Source organism: Hydractinia symbiolongicarpus, chromosome 3 (assembly GCF_029227915.1).
Source record: "Hydractinia symbiolongicarpus strain clone_291-10 chromosome 3, HSymV2.1, whole genome shotgun sequence".
Lineage (NCBI taxonomy): Eukaryota > Metazoa > Cnidaria > Hydrozoa > Anthoathecata > Hydractiniidae > Hydractinia > Hydractinia symbiolongicarpus.
In genome coordinates this window covers 14,607,234-14,630,724 of record NC_079877.1, presented here as the reverse complement: position 1 = coordinate 14,630,724, position 23,491 = coordinate 14,607,234, and the positions used below count along the sequence as shown (strand labels likewise).

Genomic DNA, 23,491 nt, shown 5'->3' with positions numbered 1-23,491 from the left:
TTGAAAAAATTCATCGCAGGACACTAAAAGTAGTTTACAACATTGACTTATCATATGGTGATTTACTTGCCACATTAAACGAAATATCTATCCACCAGCTACATTTACGAACACTAGCGATTGAAATTTTCAAGTCGATAATGCACCTGAACCCTGAGTTCATGTGGTCATACTTTAATCTTGACTCGAAACACTTAAACTGCGAACTTAGAACGGGACGAACGTTAGCTCTCCCTCCTGCCAAATCGACCTATTTTGGTACAAACTCTGTTTTATATAGAGTTTGTTGGCTATGGAATAAATTGCCGCAAAATGTAAAATTATGCCAAACGGTCGAAGAATTTAAGAAGCAACTTGTGTCACAAGGAGTTATCCATTGTAGTTGTTTAATTTGTTTATAAATAAAATAAAATTGTAAATAAATATTTATTACAACCTCGTTCACAGGTTCTCTGGCCTTTCTTTACAAGAAAGCATAAAGCTGGATCGCCTAGGTTAGTTGGTTTTTATTAGTCTAGGCTACCCATTGTAACCAACTTAAAATAAAGAATACATACATACATACATGAATGTTTTGATTCTTAAAAATACAATCCAAGATTTTTGATTTTGTAAAAAGTTATGTGCAATGTGTGGGAGGTTTGTAGGCCTGTTTGCTTTTGTTTATCTTCTGAAAGCTTATATTTTTGTTATATTTGTTTTCTGTTTGTTTTTAACGTTAAGATAAATATATTGTCACGTTTTTTTAGCTACGTACAGATCTTAAACCCACCAGTTTTAGGATTTTTGGCTAGGAACGAAGATTTTGAAGGCTAGCTAGCTAGCTAGCTAGAGCCTTACTTTTTACTATTCTGTTTGATGTAAGAGCTTTTTATCCTACCCAACATTTATTTTTATGTTGAGGATGTAGCCATTTAGCTAGCTCCTATATTTGCCTAAAAAGTGAGAGTGTAAAAATGCAGTTTGGCTACAACAATATTCTTAAGCAATAATTCTTATGCTAAATGCAGTTTGTTAGGTAGCTGCATCTGTTATTATTTTCCTGAAAACTCTTTTTGCAAATAAAATGGCTGAGCAATTGCCTTTAGCTGGAGTGGTAACAACAGGCTGTTCCCTGTGTTTTCATTTAAACCGAAGTTGCGATGATGTTTTTTTGAAAAAGAGTATTACGCCTGTTCAAATCTGTTTAACTGTACAGTGTTAACAACAGACTGTTTTTTGTAAAAGGGGTTAGCCCACTGGCAATTAATTTTCTAACTTTCTCGGGAATCACACCTGTACGGATGTGCAACACTGTTTACCTGGACTAACCGCTCAACCTTGTTTTAGCAATGGACTTTTTCTTGTGTTTTTATTTAAACTGAGTCAGCGAGAAAGTTTTTTCAAAAGGGTATTATCACTATACGCCTGTACAACACTGTTTAACTGTACTATACGATCATCCCGGTGTCACGATTAATTTTTTAACTTTCACAAAATCTTATTCCGCAAAATAAAATAATATTGACCGATTGTTTTTGCTATGATGGAGTATCAACGGTTTTTAAACTCTGTTTTTATTTCAGCTATCGTTGCGGGAAAGATATTTTTTTAAAAATATGTTACAGTCGCAACACTATAATGGTGTATGCGCACAGTCGCAACACTATAATGGTGTATGCGCTTCACTTGATTTACAACATACTGCATACCTGTTCAAAAGCGCTCCACCTGATCGTGTGGTACAGTTTACAGCTGTTATTTAGCGCAAAGTGTTTAACGACGGGTCACTTCTTAACTTGAGGCTTAACCCGGCTAGTACCTCTATAATAATAGCCGTCGTCTCTGTGGTAAGCAAAGGACGGGCGAACCCTCATATTTATCCACGGGCCACGGACTAGTTTATAATAAGAACTATGGAAGTACAAAAACAAGTTGTGAAGTGCAACTAAAATATTGCCTTTTTTTCTTCAAATGGAAGTTTTATGGCATGCCAAACACCACAATATTCCCCATCCTTCCTCTCTGACTTTTTACTTCGTAATGTGAGCCTAAGTTAAATGTAAAAAACTAATAACTTCTCTTCAATCTCCAGTTCTTACAGATTGTAATTACTTTAGTTCGAACGCTTATTATTCTGAAATGTTTACTTTTTCTGAAGAATATTACATCATGGATGGTTTGGTTATTCAAGTTAATAGAAAATTTGATTTGTGAAAATTCATCCTCAAATTTATTTTCATGAAGATAACTTTCCAATTTATCATCATTGTTGCTGCCAGTATTCATGGAAAATTTTTGCAGATAGTGTATTCCTATATACTTCCGTCATTACAAAGACCAAAAAGCAGCTTATGTCTTTATAAACATTTCGTTTTTAATTCTCCACATCTGCGTTCTATCTTTCTGTTTATGTAACAGTTTACAAGAGTCATCGTGAACTAAACAATTTGGCAAATTAAAGCCTAAAGATTTGGTATCATTTACTAGACTAGTCTCAAGATTTTAAAACGACATGCAAAGGTATTGTGGCACTCCACATTACCAGCTACTCTAAATTTCACGTGGTTTCGGATTAACATATCCAATCCAACACCTAATTTAATTTTCACATCACAAATTCTACAATTTTTTTTCCGTAAACGTAGGTTCGACCATTCATGCTACTATAATTAGCGAATTAATTGAAAGAAGATTATAAATAACACAGACTTACAGCAATTCTCGCTAATATACTCCTTTTAAACATGAAATCAAAACAAAATGACGACGAATAAGTGTATAGAAAAAAAAAAATATATTTTCTCTCGATGCCATGTATTTAATTTATGGAAATTATGGCAACACCTCTACATTCATTTAGTCAATTTATGCAAACAATTAATAATAACCAACAAGAAATCAATCCTATTAAATCATAGAAACTTGAACGGAACTATGCAAATTTAACATAATATTTAGATAAAACCACCACAATGTTATGTCACAGACTTTTTGAAGACATGTGTAGTTATTCTATATTATGATGTTTAGTTAGTACATGTGCATTTCTGAAATGTCACATTCCATGTGTTTCTCGTGTGCGGCTTCAAAAATTTGGAAGTTTTGTTTACACTTCCACATTAAAGGAAAAGTTAACCTAAAAATTATTTCTTGACTTCATAGGAGCAATGAAAATATAACTTGGATAAGTTTTGTTTACATGTTTACCGCCTGGTATTACATGTGTGCAAAAAAACCAACGTACAAATTTTGTAACAAAATGTTATGACGATAACGCAGTCCTAAAGAAAAACCGTTGTGACTTGCGTAACAGTACCTATTGCTTATGTTTCTATCAAAAATACACAATTTGAAGCAAAATCACCAACTTTGTTAGCTCAGATAGACAAACTCAGAAGGGCGTTAAACGGCGTAGCAAAAAATTAACAAATCATAAAAAATTAACAGGTTTTGTATATCCTTTCAATGAAGTAGATATAATTTCTTGTAACTTGATCTCTTTGGTAGTTTGTTTATAACACTGATATTCAGTATATGCGAAGATGGAGTGTACCATCAATGACGGAGATCTTACTTTAGCTTCCTTAATGTTCAATTTGTGGGTTTGTTCGTGCATTGCCTGGGTGATTAAATAATTCGACAACCTTTTCTCTTAATGCGGGGGTTCTCATCGTGCAAATGACGGGATCGGTGATACAGTTGATTCCTATCATTATGTAAGCCCAAGGTAACACGTAACTTTCCAAAACGCCTTTGTGAGACGAGAACTTGGAATATATCCCAAGGATTGAAACTGGCACAAAACTTAAAACATATGTTAATGTCAACATAAACGTCGTGATAACAGCGTATCTGTCGCGACTACGTAACATACTGCTTCGTTTGACGCATAAATAGATTTTTGTTTGTACAAAGATGATGAAACAAAGCAACAGAATCATAAATATCCATAACGTAATTGAGTAGATGTTCCACAACTGACCCAACCATAACTTCAATGTTGTGACTAAAAAGATAGATGCAATCCAAGCAACGGTAAGTATTTTTGCAACAGTTTTGTTATCTCTTCGATTAGCATGTGTAAACGGTTTTACAACTGCTAAATATGTTTCTAGAATGATTGCTCCAATCGACAATACACCTAACGTTGTGAACAGGAAACCACAAGATATGAACAGATCCATGATATGACATTGTTTATCTAATTTATTGCTCGTTAATATGCACGCCAATGAGAACGCAAACAAACCGTAAACAAAATCAGAAAGGCATAACATTAGATAGAGTATTTTAACTTTACATCGTAAGATTGGTCTTGCTATGTAAACGAAGAGAAACATACCGTTCGTAACAATCATTATGAACGAGAAAATTGCAGCCATTGCGTTGAATGCCAATAGGTTTGTTTCCACTCCTTTTCCAGAAAGAATCTTTTGACCTTTGCATATAATAGAATTCCTTGACAGATTATTTTCCATATCAGTGAACGCTTTATTTAAAAATCTTTGTTTTAGCAATGGTAGGATTATATACTTCTAATTTTACCAAGCTGATGAAGTTTTATATACCACAACGTCAGTCAAATAACATCACTGAACAAGAAATATCAACAAGATTAAATCTTTGGAAAAAGCACAAGAAATGTACAGAAACTTTCCAGCTGTTGAATTACTATAGTAAATTTAAAGGAAAAGTTTTTATTGTTTTATATTGTTTCGTAAAAGTTTTATTAAACGTATTAATTTTTTTTCTTTTGTAAAAAGGAATTTAATATTAACATAATGTGATAATTAATTTGTGTAAATGTGTGCTTTGTTATGCATTTTTAAATGAAAATCTTTTTTGTTTGAAAAATTCAATATCTTGCGTAACACATCTTTGAAGAAGAGCATGGTTATATAAAGGAAACACAGCAAGGTTTCTATAGGGTTGTTCATGTTTTTTTTCTGCTTTGGTGATATTATTGATGCGAAATTTATGTGTTAGCTAGTTAGCATCATAAAACTAGCCACCAACAACAAAACAAGCAGCTAGGAAGTAGAATTTTAATCTAACTTATATATGTAGCCATGTTCTTTATACCTAGCTAAGTTTCCAGTTTATACTTAGCTGGTGAGCTATGACCTGCTATAGCTAGCTAACATCATCTTTGAACTAAAGCTCCCCAGTACCTAGCTTGCCTGTAAGTTATGTTACTATCTGTAGCTAGCTAGCTTCTTAGTGGTTTTTGTTAGGAATATGGATGTAACTTATTTGACTAGACCTTTTGAGTTTAAATCATGGAAGATGTAACAAGCCACAAAACCTTTTAATTTAAGACAGTATATATGCACCTGATATTTCAAAATTTTTGTTTTACTGTTTAATTTTTACATTGTATATAAAACTTCTTTGCGACAGGATGGTATGTAATAGACTTAAATACACGATTTTAGTTGAATTTTAATTTACGGGTTGTGGCTTGTGAAACTTTCAGGTAAAAATTGTGGAAGACAATGAAATGAAATACATATACTGAAAAAACTGACTTTTGTTGTTTTTAGATGTTATAACAGAAACTTTGTTTACATTTCATGTTAATTTTGTGAGAAAAGATCATAAGCAAAAGAAGAATTAGAGTTTACACTTTTCAAACTGTGTTTTTCTATATTTTGTATAAACTCTTACCGGATAGGACTGGGTGCCTCGAAATTTGATCAGTACCAAATCGTGTTTTTTTGAAATTTAGTGCAAGATTTTATGGGTAAGGAGAACATGCAAAATGACAAAAGAACTGGTTTTTCTTGAATCAGATTTTATTGAATTAGAAAACAACCATTATTTTTTTTACTTTTTGTGTAAGATTTTGTGGGGACTGTTAGATTAATGAAATAACTGATTTTTGCTGCACACTATTTTTCTTTGGCATTTTAGATTTAAATATTGTTTTATAGGAACTATGCAATAAGCTAACCGATATTTTGTGTTTGACATTAATCAGCTTTTTTTTTGTATGACACATAATGAAATATGTTACAATATAAATTTTAAGTGATTTCAATTTCAATGGTGCTATGCATTAAATGCTTTACTGAACTTCTTTTCTTAATAATTTTCGTATTGTCAGAGCCAGTCGTTTCAGTATATTTAGCTTTTAAATGTCATATATATATATATATATATATATATATATATATATATATATATATATATATATATATATATATATATATATATATATATATATATATATATATATATATATATATATATATATATATATATATATATATATATATACTGCCGTTTTTGGAGTCCTTTAACTTTAAATATAAACCCCGCGCCACGTTTCAAAATGCATAGAATTAAGGCGATTACAAAACCAACTATAATAAGTCACGACAGCGGTATTATTCTGATCAAATTGATGCCATGAAACATATACTCACCGTCACCTAGTCTTGGTGCAACTAAAGGTTATGCAGAAAAAATGAACCGCAGAGACGTTTCACCTTCCTCTTGGCGTACGACACAAAACACCCGTATTTAAATCACACGTACGGGGTAATGTGATATGATGATTGACCCTTCTATCGCGGTACTGCTTTAGGACGTGTTTGGAACACTGGATTCGAGTTGCTTTAATTTGCGTATTTCATTTGATTTAAAATTCTCTACTTTTTCTTAGAGCTGGCATACCGTAAACAGAAATTATTTTAGCGCAAGAATTTGTCAGTATACTTTTCTTATTCGGTCATTGTGTTTCAAATTCCAAGTTTGAAGATAAAAGTTTGTAATATTTATGTTTTTATAAACATATGTCATGTTGTTTTATGCATCGTTTTATTAACAAAAACGCTTTTATTAAAGCACGACTCGTTCAGACAATTTTGTTCTTGTGCTTCATAATGATCTCACCCGTAGATGACAAACCGATCATGTACAAAAGCGATGCGTTTTCTGTGTGTTTTTTTAATCAAAAGCCAGTCCAGAGTGTTTAAGAATAGTGAATGTGACTTTAACCCTATTCGATCAGGGAGGGGGCGATTCCACCCTCCCCCCACTAACTTTTTTTTAATAACTCCTTAAGGCTACGTTGGCTACGATACTTACTGAGTTTCACTATTTATCTATTAGACACCTTTTTAGGTCCCATACCTTTCAGAGGCTTTGATATTGGCTATTACTCGAAACTAAACCAAAAAAACTCTATGAATCTCCTATAATGGAGAAAATATAATAACTCTTGTTAGGATTATCGCCAGAACTTACCGACAACACAACTTTGTTTCATCAAGAAGAATCATTTTGCATGTTTTGGACAATTAATTAATCCGATTTCCTGATTTTTCCGGGCAATTTTTGAGAGTTTTTTATGCAATCTGTGTAAAAACCGGAAAATATGTTAAATAACTTTCATTTAGCTTTCAGAAATTTCAAACAGAATGTTAAAAGACGCTCTTGAACTAAATTAATTGAATTTTAAGCAGATAGTGGCATTTTGGACAAAATTTAAAAAATATGCTTACGCAAGCAAAATTTATTGCTGCTATTTTGATCCTTTTGTGACGTACTATAAGTGTGCGGAGTTAAATTCAATTTGTTCGAAAAAACTCAGAAGTTAGGTCGAATGTTAATACACTTTCCGGCTTTAAAAGGTGCCATTTTAAAATTACAGTGAATTTTGCCATGTTGATTTTTATATACTTATTTTCTTAACCAATTGGGAACACATCTAAACTTGATTTGTAGCTTAGACATTTTTTCAATTATTTCGAGAATTTTTTGACAACCTTTTGCATATGTACCTATAAAATATTGGCTGGTTTATTATTCCAATAATCTCTCCGGGTACAAAAAAACGAGAGATTAAAGAATAACTTTTAAAATTATTCCCTCAGCTGAAGAGTTTCAACGTGCTAACATCCGTAAACGTTTACATATTAGTGTTTACAACCTACATTGGAATTAGAAACCCACCATTGACCCAAATCTGTTTGTTACTATCATTGTATTGTCTCAATAGAAATGTGTTAATGCACAGCAGTATGAATATACATTTACATATCGTTTGCAATAAGACATTGCAACTTCTAATGCATCCGTTGTTTATATATTTTATCTGAATATATTAATATTTTATTACGCATTAGTTTACGTTGAAGTCGAATTAGGACGAATTTCTACATAGTTTGTAGTTTATTCGGATATAAAAGTTGAGTAAAGGCTGATCTCCACTTGTTAAAACTACCCAAATAGGCATTCGCATTAAAATAAGTTTTCAGCATCATGGATTCTAAAAAACATTTAAAACTTTCAACTTTTTCCTGCCAATAAAGTTGCAAGAAAATACATCACGCGTAAAGCATTGCAATCAAGATGGCACTAATAAAAATTAAAATTTTCCTGGGAACTATTTAAACAAGTTCCGATCTGCCTTAAGCATTGTAGAACAATTTTTTGCACGCTAGGAAAAATAATTTAATGCTATTTGTACTTCAGGGTCCATCATCGACATTAACACGGTGGTGAGTTTAAAACAAAGAAAAGCATTTGCATAATAGCTATTATTTATATAGCTACAGCATTATTCCAAATAATTATGTTACCATGGGTTATGACGTAGGAGAAGTGTAGAACAATAATAAATATTGCACACATTAAACCCACTGAGTCATAATGATCCTCTATAAAAACAAATGTTCGCAGAGAAATATTCACGACCTACTAAAATGCAGATTTCCCCTTTCCGTTATATTTCATTATAAGACATAACCCATTTATAAATTATTTGAGGTGGTTAAATACACTCTTCGGCATATTTTATACCAAGAAAATTACATGACATAATCACTTAAAAATAAATGCATACATACCTAACGACAAAACTAGCCAAAAGATATACCTCCATTAATCGATTTCAGATGTCGAAAAATTAGAGATTGGTATAGATGTATCATCAGATCATATTTTTGTTCGTAAGTTTCATCAGAATTTCCTACATATACTGCTCATCGAGTAGATAGAACTTTCTTCTTCACTTTAGCCAACATAAAGCAATCAATTAATTTTAAAAGAGCATTGTAATGTTTCTGAGGTTTGATGCAATAGCTATGGTAATACCATAACAGGAAGTTGTTATGAGTAACATAAAGGATCTTGGTTTCCAATAAAACTTCTTGAATTGCGTTACAATATTTATTTTGCTGTGATTTCCTCTTAGGTACGTGTCTAATAAACTTTGATTTGACAATTACAAAGAAGTAGTTTGCTATTAATAGATGACGATGCGTATGCAAAAAAATATTAATTACAGTTATTTCATTAACACATAATTAAAAAAACTAGGGTAAAAACCGCGAATGAAAGTCAATGGTAGACGAAAATAATGACTTATATGTATTAGGAATACCAGTTACAAGACGAAAAAAGCATTAAGTGAAACATTATGACAAGAATGTCGAACCGCAGTGTTGTACTTTGTCTTGTGGAACATTACAAAAACATTCCGACTATTTTAAAGAACGAATTAACAAACTTTCATTATTGGATCATTGTTGTCTCTGTGATAATATCCATTTCGGTAACAAAGGTAAACGGCTGCTTTCTGTTCTTAGTTACTGCTAAGAAGGAATTCAGAAATGTTGTCAATTACCTCTACGTGCTGTTATCCATATCAGATTTGCTACATGGTCTATCCAATTCATCATTGATTTTTGTTTTAATACGGAAAAGATGGTATACAAGATGTCAAATTCTGACTGCGACAGTAGTTATAGGATACGTTTTGAGTTTGATATCTGTCACTATGCTATTTGCTATAACAATTCAAGTTTACTTAGCAGTGCATAAGCCGTTTGTTTACAGGTCAGCAACACACAGATCACGTATGCACGTCATATTATTGTTTGTATGTATTATTCTAATCACCGTGCCTGTTATTATAAGGTATCTTATTCATGATGGTTGGTTATTTTACAAACTGTTCGTTTGTATATTTGGATCAATAATATTTTGCAGCACAATCATATGCCAATATCGGATATATCGTTATTTATATAGTAACCGTACTAGCGACGAAAGCAATAATCATAAGCGTGCATTGATAACTGCCATCTTAGTGTCTACATCTTTGGCCATATGCTTTCTACCTAACATACTCATACAAATTGTAACACCCCTTTTGAAAGATCAAGATGTTGTCTACAAGTATGTTAATCCATGCTCTTGGATAATGGCTTTACTAAATGGTGTGTTTAACCCACTCATATACTGTTCAAGATCAAAGAAAGTAAAGAAACAAGTGATAAAAATATTTTGCAGTTGTAAAATGTAAACAAACTTAAGACTGTGCAAAAATGTTGCATAGTAATTCTGCATTTAATTTCAACATTAATCTTTAAATATCTCATTTCAGATGTTTCATTATATTTAACATTATTCATAAATAATAATATTTTAAAGGGGCTAGGAAACGGCTGTTGGTTTTTTCAATTTAGTAACTTACACGAAAGTTGAGCTATTGACTGTGAAAACGTTTATGATTACTGAGGAAGAAAACAACGACTTATATCACCTTAAGTATCATCATGGAAGTAGAAATAAATCTACCTCCATGGCATCATATTGGGCATCCAAATATAACTAAAAATGACAGAAAAGTTCCCTGCATATATGGATATCCATGATTTATTCGATATAAGTACTTACCCTGCCTTTAACTTAAATATTCAGACAAAATAAACTTTAAACCTTTTGAACTAGCTAGCTGCCTATATCCTTCGAAATTTTGTATAGAACAACAATGACAATTTAAAATCTTTTTGGAGGTATTAATCAAATTCTTGCAGCTAGTACGTAGCATTTTTTAACAAATACAGTTTCTCGTGTTGTTTCTGTTCGCTCGTCAAACAAACTTTTAATTTAGTGATAATTGATATATTTCACAGAATTAGCTTATTTTACCGACAAAATGATACTGAAGGAAAATTTTGCTTTTTTTAGAGAATAAAAATAAAAAATTATCAAAAGCATCATAAAAAATAATTATGCATAAGCAGGTTGTCTAGACGTCTCTGTGGCTCTAAAGTGTGTAAAATTTCTTGTTCCGTTTATTACACGCGATTTTTCAAAATTGCGGGAATTGAGCTTGTTAAATCCTTTCGTGACCTTTTTAAGGTTACTACAAGTTTTCTTCCATAATTCAGAACGAATTCGAAAACCACGTGGTTCTAAAAACCCGTTATTGAAGTGCTTCAATATCTAGACCTTTCTTGTTCTGATTATTTCAAATTGACTTTTTGAGCGAAAAGTGTAATAACATTGTGTTACTTATGAAGAAATAAAGAAAAATTTCTGTTTTAAAATACTATGGGAGAAATTACTAACTTCTTTCTTTTTCCGTCTGGATGAACTGGTGTTCGTACTACAATCCTCCATTTTGAATATAGAAGCAGCTCAAAACATAATGGTATGCGACGCCGCGGGTTGCCGTTTGCTTAATGATAATCATAAAAGAAACGGCAATTTTACGTTTTATAATTATCATTAAATCTTTGGTACCCACATGTTGCAGACAAACATGCATGATATTGGTTGTTTTTAATTTACAGGCTGAGCCTTATGAAACTTTAAGGTTAACATTTTGTCAGACAATGGCATAATATATACTGATAGAACTGAATTTTGTTGTTGTAGACGTTATAAATTAAACTTTTTTCACATAATACAGAAGACATAATGAAGGGGAATTAGATTGTGCACATTGCAAGGTGTTTTTTATATTTTGTATAAATTCTTACCGGGTGGGACTCTGTACAACATACCGAAATGACTGATCCCTCTCTATTTATAAATTTGATGCATTCCAAATCGCAGTTTTTTGAAATTTTGGGTAATACTTAATGAGTAAAAGATGCAAAATAGCGAAAATACTGATTTTTGTTGAATTAGAAGTATTTTCTACAACCATTCTCTTTTTACATTTTTGTGGAGAAAAAGTGCATGCAATATCATCAGAATAACTGTTTGGGTTGCAAACTGTTTTTCATTTTCACACTTTGGGTTGAAATATTGTTTTAGAGGGCATATATCATTAGATATATATACCAAAATAATTAACTTCTGCAAACTTTGATTTTGTCGTTCACCTCTCATCTTTTATATTTTGATTAAACCTTTTGAGAAAAACCATTTGTATTTTGTGTTGCAAATTTAGTGAAAAATTGACATGAAATGAACTGTTAAATTGATTGCGGTTGTTTTAACATGAATTATGACTCTAACTCTGTTTTTGCATTTCTAATTGTGCTAATTAGCCTAAAAAATATGCCAATTGATCTTATACTCCGTTATTTATATATATATTTTATTTAAAAATTTTTGTGACAGAATACTATGTGAGAAGTTAAACTTTGTGTAAGGCTTATTGATAGTAAGCATGCAAGTTGCTAAAAGGACTGATTTTTATTAGATTTGGGTTTAAACACTGTTCTTTTTCTTTAACTTCTTTTAACAATTTTTCTAAAATTTAATAAAGATATATATTTCATATATTCAATATATAACAAAAAGTTTTATTGCATTATAATTTATCCTTGCAATCCATTTTTTTTAAACCTAAATAAAATTTTCTTCCAGAGGCACAATTTATTGTTTATTTTTTGTTTATTTTCTGTCAACCTTTGGCAGGGTTTGTAATAACTTAACTGATCTTAACATATACACTGACAAAGTTTTTTTTTTACATTTATCAGCTTCTTTTTGTATGTGACATTTTGAGTGATTTATATTTTATGAACGAAATGTACTATAAAGTGCTTCGATTAACTTCTTTCCAGATAATTTTTGCATTGTCAGAGGGTCAGTACAATTATTTTAATAGAATTACTTTCTAAATATCACATTATACTGCAGTTGTTGGATACCTTCAATTTTACGTCATTTATATAATAAGGCAATTTGTAAGGTTCGCATCTGCTGTATTGTTTTTTATAGACGTTAAATCTGTTACATGAACTAAATGAGAAATTAGTGAAACAGCTGGTCGATATAATCATACGCCAGTTCCGTGTGCTTGTAACAGGCAAAGTGGATGTATTGTTTTTTCTAAAGAAACAGCTGGGGTAACATGACAATTTTGCTAAACTTTTTTTTTTATTCTGTCTTTTGTGTGCTTTTTCAAATTGATTTAAAAACGTCACGGTTAATTTATTTTATTGTTCTCATTTGTGTAACCTTAGTGTAATAATGTAAACTTTAAAACACAAAAGTCACGGTTAATTTATTATTTTATTTTTCCCTTAAGCACTTGTTTATTGTCCACTGTTATATAAAAAGCATATTGGTTTTATTTATTCCCGCTTGAATGGAAACAACAAAACGTTTGACCAAAAGAACAAACTTTATGGTTAATTTCACTTACTATTTCGCTGTTTTTTTATTCGGTATCTATCGTGGATTTTTCCACCGCACTAATACAATTTTGTGTATACATAGTCAACAGTAATGCAACGTAGAATTATTGTTTGGAAAATTACAGCACATTTTCATTCGTTTGCAGTCTGTAACAGAAGTTTCTTTAACATGTAATTCTTGTTGCAATCTGTATTGTTTTAAGTTAAAGTCATTTCTATCACAGGGGCGGCACCACTAGGGGAACTTTTTTGCTAAATAATAATTTTTTTTCTGCAAATAATTGTCTCTATCACTGCATGAAAATTGATGTTATTCAACCAGAGAATCTGTAGGCAATCTCACTAAATAATGCAATTTTTTATACAGTGATGCATACAAACGAAATCATTACGCAACAAGCACGCCGAGAAAGAGTTTATTCAAAACACAGCTTCATTTAAACAAAAAAGCAACGTTTTACAACAAAAGAAAAAGCAGAGAAGACGAAAGTTGTAAGAAGGGCTTGAGACGGGTTTTTGTAAGAGGCAAGAAAATATTAACAGCATTTAACTAGACCTGGTACATTTTTTAAAGTTCTTCTTTTTTCATCAATTATTTGTGCTTCAAAGTTTTGCGGCTTTAATTTTGTGTGAATTGAACGATGTTTTTATTTTTCAACGTGACTTCAAAGTTTTCTTGGTGTATAATAAATTTAAATTTTCAAATCTTAGGTGTCCAACCATGTCAGAAAGGAAGCCTTATCACCCCGTTAGCAATTTTGTCTTCCTAGAAACTGTCTTTGGAAGGCAACAACGATGATGTAAACACGATTGGTCCAAGCGATTTCTTGGCTAGATTATGACGATTTTAACAATTCTGTGACATGCATTGCGTGCAAACGTCAAAATAATCAAGATAATTTGAAAACTGAGTGATGTAAAGAAAATGCATTTCTGGTTTTAAAAATTAAAAGGAGGCGATTAAGAAACTTGAAAAACATCAGTCAGGCCAGTGGCACGGAGCAGCACCTACCTACGAAATACTCATTCCTCAATGTCCTGACGTGGCTCAATTGATTGATGATGAAGAAAAGGAAACACGAGAATTCAACCGTAGGCGTTTCATGGCTATCTTAGATCCATACAGTATCTTTCTCGTCAAGAGATACTGTTACGAGGCTATGACAGTGATCAAAACTATCCGAACAAGATCGTCTGTTCGCGAAAATTCTTGACAATTATTAAGAAGTAATGACATTTTGTCTTGAAACTGATAAAATGGTAACAGAAGTAAAATCAAGAATTATAGACGTAAAGAAACAAATGGAAAAGTTTGATTTCCTTTTCGGGGTGACCATTGGACATCGTCTTTACTCTCACGCCGACAATTTATTAAAAACACTCCAAGCCGAAAAAATGTCCGCCTGCACTAGCAAAAAGACTGCTGAAATGTTAGTAACTATTCTAGAAGGTTTGAGAACCGCTTAAGATAATCACTGAAAATGCCCGTGAGTTAAAATTTATTCACCAACCCGTGTTGCCGAGAAAAAGAAAGGCACCAAACTATTCAATAATGCATCACGTGGATGGTTAAGAAAGTACGACAGAACCTTACAGCCCACTAAAGGCATAAGATCGATACCGTGAAATTTATTTTGAAGCTGTAGATAACATGATTTCTGCAATCCGCGAAAGGTTCAATCAACCGAGTTTTAAGGCCTACGAAAACAAAACACGGCAAATATGGCACATAAGTTATTATTAATTAATTTTCAACTGTAGAAGCAGACATACTTTGAACCATACTGAGAGAGTGGAAACCCGACTGTTTCTAGGACATACTTGATGAAGTACAATCTCTCTCTAAAGGTCAACTGTGCCTTCTACCTAATGCTGTTAAGATCCTGGAATTGTTACTTGTTAATGCTGCAACAACTGCAACACCAGAGAGATCTTTTTCTCTGACAAGGAGAAACAAAACGTGGCTTCGCTCAACCACAACCGCTGCTCGATTTAACCCACTGTCAATCCTTTATGCCCATAAGTCCGTCACTGATTCAATTGACTTGGTCGAGGTCCCAAATGAATTCATATCAAAATGCATGCGATTCCAGAAAACGTATTTTCGGGAAGTTTTAAGATGACTTGAGGCATTGTTTGTGCTCAGATTCCCTCGTTGTATTCGAAGTTTTAAAACACAACTTTATGAGACATGAATTACAAATTGATTTGATTTCTCCCTAATAAAGAGATATTTTCTTGCAAAATATTTAATAAATAAATTAAGAAGTATTCAAAAAACGTTGCTATTTCCGATGATCTTTCAAATTTAATTTATTTTCTGGCCTACTTCATTTCTTCTGAAAACAGGGATAACCTTTACAAGTTCTTTGAAATCCAAGGTATAGCCGTTTTATGTGTTTTAGGCTCTAAAATGCGTTGGCTTCAAAGGCCTCAACTCCACCAGAGGGGTTAAAAACGCCCCCTGGACCCCAATTGCTTGGTAAACTTGCTTCGCTCGTTGATTGTCACTAAGATATCAAAATCTCCCATTATGCCTAAGCCCCTCCCCCGCTTTGGAATTGTGGCGCCGCCCCTTGATCAGTCGAAGTTATTTTGATACATCAATCTTTAATTGATGGTGATTTTCATTGTCAAAAAAATACTAATCATAGATACTAGGCTGACATCATTATATCTTATCCTAAAACAAAATTATATATGTTATATTGCGCAACAAAAAAAGAAAAAACAAAAAACTTGGAGTATTCTTAGACAAGGTATTGTTTCGTTCTTTCTTTTTTAGCATTCTTATCGCAATTTAAAAGCAGCATGGGAGTGTTAAGGATCTCTTCGTGTTCTTAAACGTTTTAAAATGAGCAGTGGGATGTTGTATATAAAATATACTGTTTAAAGATTCCAACAAGGTCAAAGTTCTTAGGGACACTCATATTCGAAAAAAACTTGATGTTGCAATAAGGTAGAATCCTTTGACGTTTAATTATACTTTATACTGTAAACATCGACTTCTTAGAGAATAGAAAGTTTTGAACTTGCTGTCGTCTGCCGGCTTAACAGGGGAGCATATCCGAGTGCGTATGGTTTTAGGGACTGACAACATTTGAATATTACCTAACTGTAAATACCCAGGGAAAGGGGATCTACAGACTACATTTAGCTTACATTTTTGTGTTTATGAAAAAATTGTCCCTTATCTTACAAGAATTATTCCTCTTCCGTACAGACACAAAGATATACATTTGCATAAACGGCTACACAATGTTTGTGACCTTGAAACAATAAACAAAAAACTAACAAAATTTCAACTAATATACATGCAGTTAGCTGGCAAAACTCTATATACCAAACTTAACATACACCTCCAAGAATCCCACTTTCAAAGTTATCCAAATAAGTCATAATTGTGTCAGATGTCACATCATTATATAAAAAGGTACCACAAGTCATATTCCCAGACTTATAATATTGCAAAAAAGGGGAAATTATTACAGCTCGTGACCAAAAGCAATCGAGAAAACCGTTTTTTGTCAAAGTTCATTTGTCAATGTTCGCAGCCGACTTAGGACATTGAATCTTAAGTTATTTGGTTAGAACCAAAATCTTAAATTGTGCTAACAGTGGAAGTGTGGAGGATTTTTCCATAATGCACACTTTGTAGAAAGTGGTTCTAGGTCATTTTAGATGTCGGTTGCGCAGCCTACACGCTTGTTGTTTGTCTATTTCAACAACTACATAAAAACCACTGCCTTTTGCCAAAATATTATGTGTGGAGATGAATGAAACTATCAAAAATAAGAAAAAGAATTGCCAAACTATACACTAAACGATCAAATGATACGCACATTGTTCTCTTTTACCCTTGAAAACAACTACTTTTAATACCTCGACTTAAAATATCTATAAAGTTAATGGCACTGCCATGGACACTAAGGTAGTCTACCCTATGTATCAACGTTTCTGGGGCTCTATGGCAACCTAAATACTGTTTTACCAGGCATTTTTGGATAAATTAGAATGTTCGGTAATTGTGTTAGCAGTTTGATTATATGGAGCAGCAAAGATAACAGTTATTCTTTACTTTGAGCACTTTTTTGTAGAAACGGAAGGAAAATAACGTAATACCAGAATGCTAGATATATATCGTCGCATTTCAAACCTGCATTTTTTTACTGAATAGGAATAATTGAAGTAAGTAAGATGATAATTGACAACGCCACCAGAAGCAGAGAAAACAACATTACGGTAACTTTGCCGTTTCTTCGACATGACATGACTAAACAGAAGGTAAGAACACAATTTTATTTAAATACTAGTAGATAAGGCCCTTTGAAAAATCCACTTGACACAAAAAAAATGAATCTGTAAATGTCAAAAAAATCCGTTTAGTGTAATTCCTAATTTAACAAAAATGTTCTTAAAATCTTACACAAAATGTCAAATCTCAAACTGCATTAAATTCTTCACAAATAGTTACAACAACGACAGTCACAACACAGATAATGACCATATCAGAAATAACGCATTTCAAATATGTACAATTTATAAGCGACTGTGTTGAAAACCCTCGGTATTTTAACCTGAAATGTCAAAAAGAGGCCTGCAAGAGTAAGCACAAATGAACAAAAATAAGTTTTTTACGCATTTTAAAAATATTGTCTTTCCCCTTAAAGCTTATACAAAAATATCAAAAAGCCATAGTTTGGAAAATATCAAAACTAAATCTAGAAAAATCAGTTATTTTGGTTGCAAACCATTCTCTCCAACAAAATTTACACAAAATGTAAAAATTAACCAGCTAACAACACAAACTTAATTGTATTTTGGTATGATGATCCATACTGCCCTTTAACAAACACTGTAAACTGAAATGTCAAAAACGCGGTGAGCAAGGAGTGAGTTTCAAATCAACAAATATCTTCAATTTCCTTAAAAAATTTTACACAAAATGTAAAACAGAACGGGTTCTGAAGAGCAAATCTAAATCAACAAAAATCAGTTCATTTGGCATGTTGTATATTGTCTTTGCTGATAAAAACTTACACAAAAGTCAGTCATTTCAGTTTACATACAGTCTCGGCCATTAGATTTTTTTTTTACTATTATATATTTGCACATGGTCCTCCCTTATAAAATTTAAAAAAACAAAAAACAGTTCCAATCATAACATATAGTAATTTTGACCATCACCAAAAATATTTATTCCGGAAAATCAATTGAACTTTGTCAAACGCATTATTTTACGCCCATAAAAATTGTGACAATAAAGTACAGAAATGTCTGATTTTTTCCGCTATATATAAATTTTAATGTGAAGTGGACTTAAAATTGAGACTTACCAGATCTGCTTAATTTGAAGATAATTAAAAATCGTTTATTTCATGGAATACGTAGTACAGAATGTCCGTAATTTATGTTGGAAAGGCAAAACGTCGCCTTCAAATTCAAAGAACGTTTAAGTATCCAAAAAACATTCGCTGTTATCAAACGATTACTAAACAGAAACTATCCGTTCTTAAAAAGTTATGATCATCGCAACGGGAAGAGTAATAATAAACCTTTCGTTAAACCCGTTAAGAAGTTCAAACGAGATCTCAACATTAACGTTGCATCAAATCCTCTTGACACGTTCTAATTAGCTATTTTTTTTAACATTATAATAACAAGTACTGTGTATACTCTAAAAATTTTTACTCACTGTTATTCTAGTAATCATGATGTGCGAAATGCACAAAAACGTTTAATGGTGCGCATTTAATTTTCTATTTTTACCTTTTGAATTAAATTAACCGCCTGATTGACCACTAATTTTGCAACCTTCGCCGGTACTATATCTCTGACAGGGTAACAAGTCGGTATACCTGGAAAAACTTAATCATAATGTCATAACTTTTAAAGTGTTTGCTTGAATTTTTTTAAAAAAAGGGAAATGTAGTGAAGCGTTTTAAGTGTTTTTAATTTTTCACATGCTAATCTATAACTTGATGATTTTTTGAGTATATAAGATATTTTTGCGCCCCCAAATCGTTCGCAACATGGCTAAATATAAAATGAGCTAAAACGTGTCTTGTGGAAATAAGTAATTTTGTTTTTGTTTTCAGCAATTTCCAGTCTGGTTGCTTTTATATAAAACAGAAATTGTGATAGATGACGAGGAACGTATAAAATAACTCTGGACAAGTTTTAAGGCTGACATAACAAAACTCTAAGTAGAACTACGGGGGGTTCAAAATTGTGATTTATTTTAAGTAAAATTCTTACAGGCACTTTAATTTAATATTCTCTGCTCTTTCCAACGAAAATTTTACATTTGGTCTTGCAGCGTTGTAGAATAGAAGACTATCTCTAATTTTTTGAATATGGAAAACTTTCGCAATAGAAGTCCCAATTTACCCTTTTTGTCGGGACGTTTTAATCCTAGCTGTATCTGTGGCACAAAAATGATATTGTTGCGAATTTATGCGATTGCAAATACACTTTTTATTTTTTTTTATTTTTTTGCGTCATGAAATTTGTGCTCTTGCATTTGCGTGTGCATTTGCTTCCTTTTTTGCGAAAGTTGTAGCGAGTTGGGTCTAAACATTGTGATATATATACAATACAGAGTGTTTTCCTCACATACTCTAATTTTACTTTGGGAAGATTTTATTTTGGTTGGGCAAATTGAAAAAGCTACTGCCTGGATATTCCCGTGTAAGTATAATTGTAGCCTTTACATGTCATTGATGTTTGTAACTATGTTCTATGCATGTATTGAAGAAAATGATGGTTAGATTAAACGATTTCTAAAAAAAAGACAAATAAAAACGTGTTTTAGAATTTCTTAAAGCTTGTCTACAAAGTCTTTATTTTTGAAAAGATTGTTCATTCTCTTTCTAATGATATAAATAAAACATCAGATACACAGGGGGCGAACTTAAGAGCTGCTATAAGTTGCAATAAGTTGAAATCAGACAAACAGACAGATACAACAAAAACAATTATAAGTATGAGCAGATGTAATTCAATTTTCAAATGTAAAGTTTTTCCTCTTCCTCTTTCACAAATACTTTATCTATCCTTTGAATCCATTGAATTGTAGAACAAATTAGTTAATATAAAAACTGTAAGTTATATAATAAATGCGAGCAAGACATAACAAAAGCAAATTTCATGATAACATTATTATAAATTTTTTTAAGTTTAAAGATAGAAGATGTTTTTTTTTTTACACGATATGGTTGTTGCCGATATTTTTACATTGTGCTGGATTCATACTGTTACTGAAGCGAAGCACAAAGTCTGGTGGTAGTCAAAAGGTGTTTTTGCTGCACCTTAGTGCATTTGAAATATATACATCTCTTCTGTTTCTGATAGTAGATTATCTGTCTACATCCACCGAAAATGGATTTATACAAAATCCTATGAATTCCACAGAACAAACTTCAAACACAACCATTGTAGAAATTCCTGAATCTCCATCAGCAACTCAGTCACCAAATGTTTTTCAAGATATTGTTCTGGTGTTATTATTCACTTCACCTTTGGGATTATTTTTTATCATGAGCTGTTTAACACTGGATAGATTTTTTGAAGTATATTTGAATATAAAATATCCATTGTATTGGTGTGCCAAGCGTTCAAGATATCTCATGAACTCAGTTTGGGTGGTAATAATTGTAATTTCCTGCGTATCTTTCGTTTACCATAAAAAAAACAATTCCTTTTCTTATATATTCATCTGGTACGTGTTAATAATGAAAAATCTAGCATACTTCATCATTGCTGGAGTTACCTATAGCTACATTGTTGTAAAGATTTTACGTGGGGGAATAAACACTCAAACTGGAAACAAAACGAAAAAAACAGTTAATTCAGGGCGAATATTTTGAGAAGGCAACATCACATTCGCAAGACAATTACTATGCCTACTTTAATTATAGTCACCTATATTATATTCAATTCTGCTCCAGACAGCATAATGATCTTTACCGACGATGAAGGTACCTTAGCAATAAGTCATGCGGTGTTATGCGTTGGATTTTCTTTGGATGCATTGATCTACACCTTTCTTGCTACAACAGTGGGTCAAAAATATTTAATTTTCGTGTGCTCTTGTAAAGAAAAAGGAAGAGAGAAAAGCATAGCCGAAGATAAAACTGTCAGCGTCATCTCATGCAACGATGTAAGACCGATGTAATATTATGGTATTATTTAGATAAATTGTTAAACTTGGACTTGAAAAAAAGAATAAATTGTCAGAAAAAAAGAGATGCTACAAAGAACAATACGGCGCAACCATGATTAAAATATTAATTTATACGAGTACTCGCATCTCTGGGATTATTGTTTTTCTGCATGCCGGTTGTTTTAAACATCCTAAATTTGTCTTTCCTTTCATTAGTATTTCCTACAACAATGTTACCGATGGAAATCATGTTCAAGTAATTTTTCGTTCTAACGCTCTTAAAAAAGAGAAAATATGATGCAAGTAACTGTTTTTTTTTTCTTTTTTTTAAAGTAAACAATATTCTTAATTTATAATTTTATTGATTAAACAAATAATATTTAAAAAAATATTTGTTGGGAAGAATGTATTCTCCCTTTTTGCCTCACCTCACCAACTCTCGCTTCTTTCAACACTGCGCTAGGTGTTTCCTCTCTTCAACATCAGAACCTCCTTTCTAAGCTGACCTTCGAATTATAATTGGGCAGTGAAAATTTAAGTAGGAATAAAAAGCGAAAATGTTCTTCTATTTTGGAGTTACGAACCTAACCGGCCAAGGAAATGCAAAACAGTTAGACTCATAAGATTGGCTTAAGTCGTGTTAGCATTGCAAGCCCCTGGCGCATGGATGGTACGCAATTTTGCGTATCATTTAGCATTGCGTTTGTAATTTCTAATATCTGTGTGAGCCGTTGGATATTGTAGGGAGTCTGGAAAAGCGCAGAACCTAATTGGATCTGCGTAGCTCTAAATGAGCATTAAATACTATGGGACTCCCCATCGATGCCATGGCTTGTCCTAGAAGTAATAGATGTTAATTGTAAGTATTTTCCATATCTGTTAACATTTATATGTCTCTCGCGAAATTTACTCTTACATTTATTTATCACCTGTGTTTAGTCACACCTTCATCAATATCAATGATAAAGCATGCGCATAATGATAGTTGTGCTCAACTTTTTTGGCATGGTCATGATACTGGAGAATGCGTCGTAACTTACCATGTACAAGCAGACGATGAAGGAGATATTTACAACAGTTCCAACATATATTTTATGATTTGTAATTCAGCAGAAGTCTTTTATGTTAGCATTTGGATCTCATACAAAGGAGTTGTTCGAGATAAGTCAAAAGTAGCAGTGGCTAAGATCTATACAACAAAAAGTACAACAAACAATAACGGAGAACTACAATGTAATTAAATTATGTTACTTGATGTTCATATTTGTACAGTCTTCGGAAGAACAGATTTACATCTATGTTTGTATAGCGAATACCCTATGAAAGCAAACGTGCGGGACAGTGTGAAAGAAAGAGATTGTACGATTGTTAAAAATTAAACTTAATTCTATTTTTTTTGCTAAAAAATGCTTTATTTTATAAGAATGATGAAATTTATCTTTGCACTGAGATGTTATTTTTTATTACATGCTCATCCAAAAACGGCGTCTTTTACATTACCAGACTTTGTCTGAAGAGTTTTCTCATTAATTATTTATATCACATTCTTACGTTTACGTTTGTGTCAGATGTCGCAAATATGTTTTTTATTACCTTTGCTTTCTCACCCCTGGTTTTGTACAGCGGAGTTTTTACGTTCCATATACCTTTTTCCCCTTTCAAAAGTTCAATAAAACTTCCGTTTGTAACTTTTTGATTTTCTTCTCGTACTTTCAAAATCATAAGAATTTTCAAATCAATAATATTTAATAAAGCAATCTGTTACTTCATTGGTCAGTTCTTTTTAGACAAAATCTAAAAAGTTAAAACTTTTTAATTCTTCAGATTGTGTCTGTCGATAAATGTGACAACAACAAAAGATTTTTGTCGAATCAGATAAATCTGTCAGACACAATCTGATACTGTAAACGATGCTTAAAATTTTTTTGTTCTGTAATTTGCCATTTTTTGC

General features: G+C 32.1%; 2 protein-coding genes across 2 annotated transcripts; one reads left to right on the top strand and one right to left on the bottom strand.

The window, feature by feature from the left end:
* Positions 1–1,641: 1,641 nt before the first annotated feature.
* LOC130635902 (uncharacterized) lies at positions 1,642–22,725 on the bottom strand. The gene is made up of 2 exons (XM_057445428.1): positions 22,581–22,725; positions 1,642–4,574 (listed from the first exon to the last, which is right to left on the bottom strand). The coding sequence occupies exon 2, from the start codon at positions 4,458–4,460 to the stop codon at positions 3,567–3,569; it is 894 nt and encodes a 297-aa protein (XP_057301411.1). The 5' UTR covers positions 4,461–4,574; positions 22,581–22,725; the 3' UTR covers positions 1,642–3,566.
* On the top strand, positions 9,118–10,305 carry LOC130635903 (sphingosine 1-phosphate receptor 1-like). The gene has a single exon (XM_057445429.1). The coding sequence runs from the start codon at positions 9,410–9,412 to the stop codon at positions 10,295–10,297; it is 888 nt and encodes a 295-aa protein (XP_057301412.1). The 5' UTR covers positions 9,118–9,409; the 3' UTR covers positions 10,298–10,305.
* Positions 22,726–23,491: the final 766 nt, after the last annotated feature.

Excerpts from the sequence above, each read along its gene's own strand:
- LOC130635902 (XM_057445428.1), bottom strand. The coding sequence starts at position 4,460 with ATGGAAAATAATCTGTCAAGGAATTCTATTATATGCAAAGGTCAAAAG.
- LOC130635903 (XM_057445429.1), top strand. The coding sequence starts at position 9,410 with ATGACAAGAATGTCGAACCGCAGTGTTGTACTTTGTCTTGTGGAACAT.